The sequence below is a fragment of the Gorilla gorilla genome, chromosome X, assembly GCF_029281585.2.
Source record: "Gorilla gorilla gorilla isolate KB3781 chromosome X, NHGRI_mGorGor1-v2.1_pri, whole genome shotgun sequence".
Lineage (NCBI taxonomy): Eukaryota > Metazoa > Chordata > Mammalia > Primates > Hominidae > Gorilla > Gorilla gorilla.
This window is the reverse complement of record NC_073247.2, coordinates 62,661,121-62,670,219: the sequence shown is the minus strand read 5'-3', so window position 1 is coordinate 62,670,219 and position 9,099 is coordinate 62,661,121. Positions and strand designations below refer to the sequence as shown.

General features: G+C 43.0%; 1 protein-coding gene across 4 annotated transcripts; it reads right to left on the bottom strand.

The window, feature by feature from the left end:
- Positions 1–1,140: 1,140 nt before the first annotated feature.
- XAGE1A (X antigen family member 1A) lies at positions 1,141–6,209 on the bottom strand. Of its 4 annotated transcripts, none has more exons than XM_055375976.2 (4): positions 6,061–6,209; positions 4,503–4,644; positions 3,849–3,975; positions 1,141–1,254 (listed from the first exon to the last, which is right to left on the bottom strand). In XM_055375976.2, the coding sequence occupies exons 1-4, from the start codon at positions 6,207–6,209 to the stop codon at positions 1,232–1,234; spliced, it is 441 nt and encodes a 146-aa protein (XP_055231951.1). In that variant the 3' UTR covers positions 1,141–1,231. The 4 variants fall into 4 exon arrangements, with proteins under 4 accessions (XP_055231951.1, XP_055231949.1, XP_055231952.1 ...); XM_055375974.2 differs by having other exon boundaries at positions 5,741–6,187; XM_055375977.2 differs by lacking the exon at positions 6,061–6,209 and adding an exon at positions 5,685–5,791.
- Positions 6,210–9,099: the final 2,890 nt, after the last annotated feature.

The following is a 9,099-nucleotide window of genomic DNA, read 5'->3' as shown; positions in this document are numbered from 1 at the left end:
ATCTGCAATGTAAAGCCTCCTTGATGTTATTTCCTTTATTTTTCATACTAAGTATTTTTAGTGTACATATTGTAAATTCAACTTTAGAAATGGAAAAACAGTCCCAAAGGGTGTAAGTATCTTGACCACCATATCAAGGGCACTGTGTGAGAGGCAAGATGGAAACCCATGGCTACTTCATGCCATAGCCTCTAAAGAGACGGTGTAGGTAGGACCCAAGTCATCTCGCTTCAGCAAGTTGCCCTGGTTCCTTGCCGCTTACTCCTACCTAGGCCCTAATTCTTTCATCCAGCTCTATAGCCTAGGGACTTCTCACATGTTTTGTGGCAAATGGGATACCCTAAGAAAGGAAGCAGATGAGGAGAGACATAGCGCAAGGTATGGGGAAAGGGGTAGGGAGCTTCTGTGCCCACTAGGGGCATGCTGCCCTCCATATGTTCAGCTAGCCAGAAGCTGTCTGAATCCTGTCCTTTCGGTTTTGATGGAGGTTTTCATTCTGTAGGCGTGACTGAGCAAACTGTTGTCCTGCCACTGGGGATCAAATTAACCTTCTGCCTCTTCCCGAATGCTGGGGGTGGGGGGGCAGCTGAAAGCCCCAACCCTCCTATTCCCCAAACTAGAGCTACCTAGGTGCTGCCAGCCATGAGTCAACTCACTAGCATATAAAAAGACACCACTTTGTGGAGATTTTAAAAATTGTAGGAGTTGTATGCCAGGAAGCAGGGTCTAGGACCAAATATGTATTACACAATATCACACCTGTGCATACCAGCTCAATCAGAACACAAAATTTCAAAAATGATACTTAATTTAAAAAAAAAATAGAGTCTCTATCTCGAAAAAAAATTAACCTCATCCTGGACCTCCTGGGCTGGAGGCATCCTCCACCCTTCGGCTCTAGAGTAGCTGGGGCTCTAGCTACATACAAACTTGCATACATTCATGCATTCACTCTTTTATTTTTGTAGAGAGAGAGTCTTGCTTTGTTGCCCCATCTGGTCTCAAACTACTGAGCTCAAGCAATCCTCCTGCCTCAGCATCCCAAAGTGCTGGGATTACAGGCGTGGACAACCACAGCCAGAAACGATTTCCAATATTATCAAATACCTGGGAAGGAAGTGAACCAAAGATGAGCAAGACTTCTTTGGTGAAAGCTGCAAAACTTTATTGAGATAGTTTAAGTCAAATATCTAATATAAAACCAGCTTGCGTTGTTTCAGCTTGTCTTCATTTAAACTTGTGGTTGCTCTTCACCTATAACAGAAGCATAACAGGTGGGAACATTACTAGCAGAACTGTGTTTAAATGACATTAAGGATATGGAAAAGACACCAAAGTTTTAGTTTTCTACAATGGACAAAACCAGAAGCCTAAGAGTCACCCTTTTGCTTACATTCAGGTAGACCTCTGAAGAGACTTTGACAACAGTCGTCCAAGTGTATGCATTAAAGATGTTTTTCAAACACACCCTGCTTTCTAGTGCTACAAGGAAAGCAAGACAGTCCAAGGTCCGAACACATTAAATGAAGTGAACCTACTAAAAAGGGGTTTAAAGTAGAAAGCAAACATTGTGCATAGTTTTACTCAAAATACCAGCACCACACAAAAATCCTAAGAAACAAAAAAGGAATTTACGAAAAATGTATAATTTTTGGCAAACACTCTTTTAATATTCTGGCTTGAATCTGTGGTCTGCATGCCAAACGGGCTCCTGGAAATGGTCTGAATACTATCTTGGAAGAAAACGGTTAATGTCACCTTAGGAACTGAATAAGTAAAGTGAATAGAAAGGCCAGCATTGCATTTGTTTTTACTCTATTGTGCAGAAGGGCAAAAATATTTATTTGGGCTCGTTTACCCTTCTGTGGTTTTTAAGGTACAGCAACCGTTTGTACCCAGTTTTCTCCTACCGTGATGTCAACACGAATCATGCCTCTTTTTACACTTGAAAGTATTCCCATTTGTATAATTAAGTATATGGTCGCATTACTCTTAAGCTATCACTATCAGTTTTGTCATCAATATGTGATAGCATTATGAACTGCGTCACACATGAACACACGGAGGGATACGGGAATGGAAAACAAGAGTAGGACAGCTGAAAAAGCCAAAATTTGCTTCTGAAAGTAAATGTTTTTGAGGGACAACTGGAAAATTTCACAGTTTCTTCCACAGGCTTTGTGATGCTTAATCAGGTATTACAGAAATAAATAATGCATGCCTTCCTAGCTTACCAACCATTTCATCCATGCTCTGAAAATCTTAGCGTTCAAGACTGTGAATACAGTCTTTCAATAAAGCCCTGTATTAAATCACTCTGTCTTGTTCATATTCCATGTTGTGCTTTTTCCGTTTCTTCAAGATTGTGTAAATTACTGAATATTCGTAGCTAATTTTCAAAACACCAATCTTTTCAATTTATGACATTTGAACTACTTTTCCTTATACTAATGATTCGTACCTGTCTTTTATTCACTACCACTTTCTTTTTCCTTTAAGTTTATTCTCTGGCTCTTTTATTGTTATTTCATAGTATTCTTTTCCTTTATCATGTAATGTGCTATTTATTTTAATAAGACGTGCATTTAAAGCTATGATCTCCCTAAGAATACAACTGAGGCTTGTTCAGTGGGCTCCTGGAAATCGTCTGAGAACTATCTTTTAATGTAAATAGTGTAATGGAATGGTTCAGCAGGGTACAGTAAAAACACTTAGGTAATTTCTCCCTTAAACATGGGGTGCTTCCTTTAACTTCAAGAGGTATTGTAATTAACAGTCACCAATTTGGAAAATATGTATAAAACATACTTGTGTCAACTACTCAGGAATTAGCACAGTGCTGTTGCTGAACTTCAAACCCTATCATCTAATGCCTCAAGGCAGAAACCTGTAATATGTAACCTATGGTATGGTTAGAGGTGACTCTACTATATGAGTCTTCAATCTAATTACACGAAGTAGTTCATGAAGACTGACGGGAGGGCGGGGAGCATGCTTAGCAGAAGCATCTTACACCCACCTTGAGCATCACTGACCTACATGCATTCTCTCTACTTCACTGGCCACAGAAACCTGATGATCTCCTGCCATTTCATCATTCAGTCATTCAAGGCTTCACTGCGGGAAGGCTTTAAAATGCAATTATTCTTTAAGAGACAGAGAACTCAGAATTTGGCAAAATACAAGAACACTCATACAGGGCTCCACACAGGAAAACAAACATCAAGCAGAGTGCCCACTCATTTTCCTAGGAACCATGAAATCTCAACTCAGACACTATAATTGGACTGAAGCTGATTGTTATGATAAACAAATCATGAAGATCAGAACATCTTGGTCTTCTATCCAACAGAACCAGAGCATGCGGAAATTAGCAACGAAATGGATTTTAATCTATCTGATGTGCATCCACTCTTTTCACTAAGAGCAAGGATGCCTGTGGAATTTACACGATTCATCCAGACTCTCACAAATTATGGTAGAGCTGGTACTAGAATCTGCTTCAGGGCTCAGCATACTTCACACAAACTGGTATTACAAATGCATTATGTATTTGTTAAAAGCAGAAATTAGAAAAGAATCTGAAAATTGTTAGCTGTTGGTTACACACCAAACTAAGAAAATGCTGTCATGTTTGATGATTCAATATGGCTTTGACCCAATTTGTTTCTGTATCTGATAGTGTTTAAGTCTTGCAATCTGGCATTTGGGTCTGAACGACGTTTCAAAGAACATTTGCATTTGCACTGTGTTTTTAAAGTAGCACTAATGTTATCCCTCTATTATCAAAAGTATAATATTGTGTAAATGAGAAAGCACATAACTTTGCATCTTGCTGGATAACATACCTGCTTCTGGCATTTTACAGTGTTCCTCTTTAGGTATTATCTTCACCTTGACGCCGGAACCCAAATCCAGATTTATCCCCGGTGTTTGACTGATGCAGCTCTTGCAGATCACCTTCCATGTCACGCACTTCAAAATACAAAGGTTATCGAGTTAAGCATTCCAACATGAAATATAAATAAGGAAATGATAATATTCTTTTCCTTCGCATTACGAAATAAAGCCTGAGCCAGGCGTAGTGGTTCATGCCTGTAATCTCAGCACTTTGGGAGGCCGAGGTCGCTTGAACCCAAGAGCTGGAGGTGGCAGTGAGCCAAGATCATGCCACAACAATCCACACTGCGTGACAGATGAGCCTCTGCCACATAATAAAAAAATGTACATTTTTATACACCAAATTAAATGGTTTCAAGTGATTTAGTAAGGACTGTATTTTCAAGCATACAGAATCCATCTCGAAGAACAAGAGAAGATTCATTATACCCAGGGACAGCATGAAGCTGCAAACTATACTCTCCCCTTTCCAGCCAACTTTGAGCAAATGTTTGGTATCTTTTCCTAATGTTCTCTTTGCTCCTGTTACTGCTCATGGCATAGGCCACAATGCACACATAGACCTTCTCCCGCCCCATAGACATACTTTCCCTTCCCAGCACCTGGGATCTCAGCTGTATCCTGATCTTCTTCTGTCTGCTGCACAGGTGTAGGATCCCGACTTTCAGCTGCTGGTTCTTCTTTTTGGGGCTCTCCATTACTGGGCTCCTGGGACTGGCTGTGTGGTTCTGTGTTTGTGTGTGTCTGTGTGTGTGTGTAGATAAAAAGTTTTGTTATTAATACATGTCAATAATATAAATATACAGAATACACAGATATGTCTTATTATAAGTATGTCTAGAGACATTTCTCCAACACTACCCCGTATACCTAATCTTCATAACACTATTCTTCCCTCAGAGAGGTTACTCAAAGACAGATATCCTCAGGGACCTTGGAAGCCGTTTTAATCAATGTTGGGATGAACGTGTGTAATCTGTTCTGAATAAGCATGAGGAGGAAGTTATGGACAAAATCTGGGCACACACGATCATCCACCCACACAAAACCCAAATATAATCCTCTGGACTAATCTTTCCTTCATGGGATGCCATGATCATTTTTTATCAGCATGGGGACCATTATCAGTGTATCTATACTAGTCCATCAACACTATCAGAAAAATAACTTTCTGCTAAGAGAAAACATCGAATGTTAAGACATTCACAAGCAGAGGCACAATGAGCTCAGGAGGTTGTGAACTTCTTGGCATAGGCCTACATGTTGATCGTCCTCATCAACACATACTTCACTCTGCAAGCAGAATACTGTGATTGGGAAAATGCACTTGACAGGACAACTAGATTTGACCGCTTTCATGGTCAAATGTTAACTTGGACATTTTTTTTTTTTTAATTTAGAAATACTCTGAAAGTCCCCGGGCAAGTATAAGTGTATGCACCTTTTGAATCGAATGCTTGCAAAGCCACTTAAGTAGGTCTAGCTAGCTGAGCGATGTCTTAAGGCTCCCGGCAAAAAACACAGGGCATTTCCCATGAGGTTGGTTTCACAACTGGACACTCCATCAGGGAGACAAGTAGGAAATTACAGCTACAGAACTGAAACTGCAGTGACCACCAATTTTGTCACATAATGATTTGCTAGGCCCACTTCCCCCCCACCCCAAAGTCACATTTTTAGGAACTCAGGGCCCCGCCCATTGGAATCTCCACAGTGGAGTTGAGAATTTGCTACACAGCAGTGGGCACTCCTCACAGGACCCCTATGCCAGGCACTCTACAGACCTCGGGGCTGCGGTCACTAGCCGGCAGCATGCCCCGTCTCCAGGACCCTTCCATACCGCTCATGCCGTCCCTCTCCTGGTCCCGTCTGGGGAGTCCAGAATCTTCTGTCGGGGTTCCAGGTGCTTCTGGGACTCGGATACCCCCAACAGCACCCCAGCTTCGCCTGAGCCCCTCCACTCCTCGGCCCTCCTTCCTCCCTAGTTATGGCCGTGACGAGACAAGAAGGTCCATGGGCGTGGCACCGCATGAGAGGGACGACGACTTCGAGGGCCTTCTCACTCTGAGTCACTGACCACGCAACCCTCCGGAAGCCTGCTGGTTCCTCTTCACTCTCACTCACACTTCAACTCCCAGCTGGATCTGCCTGTGGACCTACCCGCCGTGTCTCAGTAGCGGAGAAAGAATCCAGACCTCAGGGACCCGAGTCGCTGGCTCACAGCTCCGCCGCGTTCCCCACACTGGCGAAGGGGCCGATGGGAAGACGCCCAGTGAACATGCGCACTGAGGTGGGCACCAAAGGAGCATGCGCAGTGAGGTTCCCTCGTGCCTTAAGGGCTGTGGTGCCCCTCCTTATCCCGCCTTGCCCTGTCCTATGCTCCTTCCCAGGTCCCCATTAACGACTTTGGAATCCCTCCTCTCTGTGTGTGGGTTCCCCCCCACCAGGACTCAAATACCTCAAATAATGTCAGCCTTCAAAACTCACTCCATGACCGGGCGCGGTGGCTCACGCCTGTAATCCCTGCACTTTGGGGGGCCGAGGCGGGTGGATCATGTGGCCAAGAGATCGAGACCATCCTCGCCAACATGGTTAAAACCCGTCTCTACTGAAAAATACAAAAATTAGCTGGGTGTGGTTGTGCGTGCCTGTACTCCCAGCTACTCGGGAGGCTGAGGCAGGAGAATCGCTTGAACCCGGGAGGCGGAGGTTGCAGTGAGCCGAGACTGCACCACTGCACTCCAGCCTGGTGACAGAGCAAGACTCCGTGAAAAAAAAAAAAAAAAAAACTCACTCCATGTTCACCTGACCCTCCTCCCCTCTATGGCCCTCCTTCGTCCCATGCCCGGGACCCCACAACAGCAAGGCCATGGCAGTATCGCTGAGTTTTAGTAGAAAGATGACGACCTCAGAGGCCATGGACCAAGTGGCACAACCCACAGGAAGCCCCCCACGCTCCCCCTCACAATCACTCACACTTCACTTTCTGGGAGGACTGATCTGCAGACCTACTGGCTAAGTCGTAGTCAGCACGAAAGAAGGAAGTCACGACGTCTCCTTTCACAGTTGTGGAGGGACAGAAGTTAGAGAGCAAGGCGCATAGGCAGCAAGGAACTTTCATAGAAAGGGACATGCACATTGAGCCAGGGACTTTGCAGGGCAGGGTAAGGTTTTCCGCTGTTCCCAGACCCGCATCCCCAGGGCGTTTGTAGTAGAAAAGGGGACTTGAGAGCTTTCGTCTCCCTTTGTCCAGTCTCATGCATTCAGAAACGTTGGGAACAGACAGTCCCTTACTGGAGGATGTGTCTCAGAAAGACCTTTTGTGGAAGAAATAAATTATTTTCATATCTTTATTTATAAAGCCGTTTTTATTTATTGTTTTTTCCAGACAGAGTGTCACTCTGTTGCTCAGGCTGGAGGACAGTGGCATGACCACACCTCACTGAAGCCTCCATCTCCTGGGCTCAAACAATCCTCCCGATGTAGCCTCCCCAGTCCCTGCTACTACAGGTGTAGACACCACACCTGGGTAATTGGTTTATTTATTATTTATTTATTTTTTTAGATAGTGGTCTCACTGTGTTGCCCATGCTGGTCTCAATTTCCTGGGCTCAAGTGATCCTCCCACCTTGGCCAGTTTTATAAATGCTTTTATTAATCACTTTGTTCTCTGGTTCTGGGTTTTCTGCCATGCTTCCAATAAACGTAATTGAATAAATTCTTCTGTAGAATAAATACATTCACACCTGTTTACTTTTTTCTTTTTAGGTTGTGTTACTTCACATTTAAATCTCTGGACTGGTAACTGATTTCCCTGAATATACCTGTAGGTCATTCAGACAGTATATGTTTCAGAAATAGCCATAGATTCTGACTGTAGGCTCTAGGCTCAGTTATGACCAGAAAACAAGTCCTGCCAGTCTCCTACCTCAAATGTATGTTTGTGTATTGACCTGATCCCTGGGACAAGTTTCCCAGACTGAAATCATGGTATCGTAAAGCTGGATGCTTTCTTGAGGGGATAGAGTAACATCCATATTTTCAATCCGTGTGTAAATAAATTAATTAATGGATGAAAAGATGTATGCAATAATGCAAAGCAGAATAACAGGTATTTGATTAATACGGCATCACCAAATTTTGCTTTAACAGATCTGATCGTAATTATTTCAGTCTTTGTGGGTCATGTAGTTTCTGTGGCGTAGTGTTGTGTTTTTTAGCAATAATACTTTTAAATGGAAAAAAATCCTTATCTCAATGGCTATGCAAAACAAGCCATGGGCTGTATTTAGATCTCAAGCCATAGTCAGCTAGTCCCTGGATTATCTTTTACTTCACATATTTGAATGCTGTATTTTTGCACCAGTAGTCAAAAGATTAACAAAGGAGAGTTCTACCACCAGGTAAGATTTAGAAAGCATCAAGAGAAAGTCACTTTAGCCTTGAAAATGAAAAACAGCCTAATAATCTATAACGTTATCTTTTGTTTTGCTTTGTTTTTAGATCATGGGAGACCTGAGGTAACAAGGCAGCCATGGGAACTGATCCAAAAGGGTGACTTAGTCCCTCTGAGGAGGGATGAGACAAACAAACTGCATCACCTGTGGCAGAGCATGTGTGGAAGAAGTGACAGCCATAACAGGGGGTAAGAAGAAAACCACTGAAAATGTAGCAAATTCATAAAGTTCAAACACAGGCATTTGAGAGAGCTGGAATCCTGGCAAGTCTCAGACACCAGCGGAATTCACGTTCACAGACAGAAAGACATCCTGTCTCAAAAAACAGAGTCAGAGTCTATAAGGCTGGATAAAAAGCAAGAACAAAAATAACAGACGCTGGTGAGTTTGTGCAGAAAAGGCAACGCTTATACCCTGTTGGTTGGAGTATAAATTAGTTCAACCATTGTGGAAAGGAGTGTGGCAATTCCTCACGGACTTAAGAACAGAAATACCATTTGGCCCTGCAATCCCATTGCTGGGACTATACCCAAAGGTACATAAACCTTTCTATTATAAAGACGCATGCACATGTATGATCATTGTAGCACTACTCACAATAGCAAAGACATGGAATCAACCTAAATGCCCATCAATAATAGACTGCACTTTTTAAAATGTGGTACATATACACCATGGAGTACTATGCAGCCATAAAAAACAGTGAGATCATGTCCTTTCCAGGAACACGGATGGAGCTGGA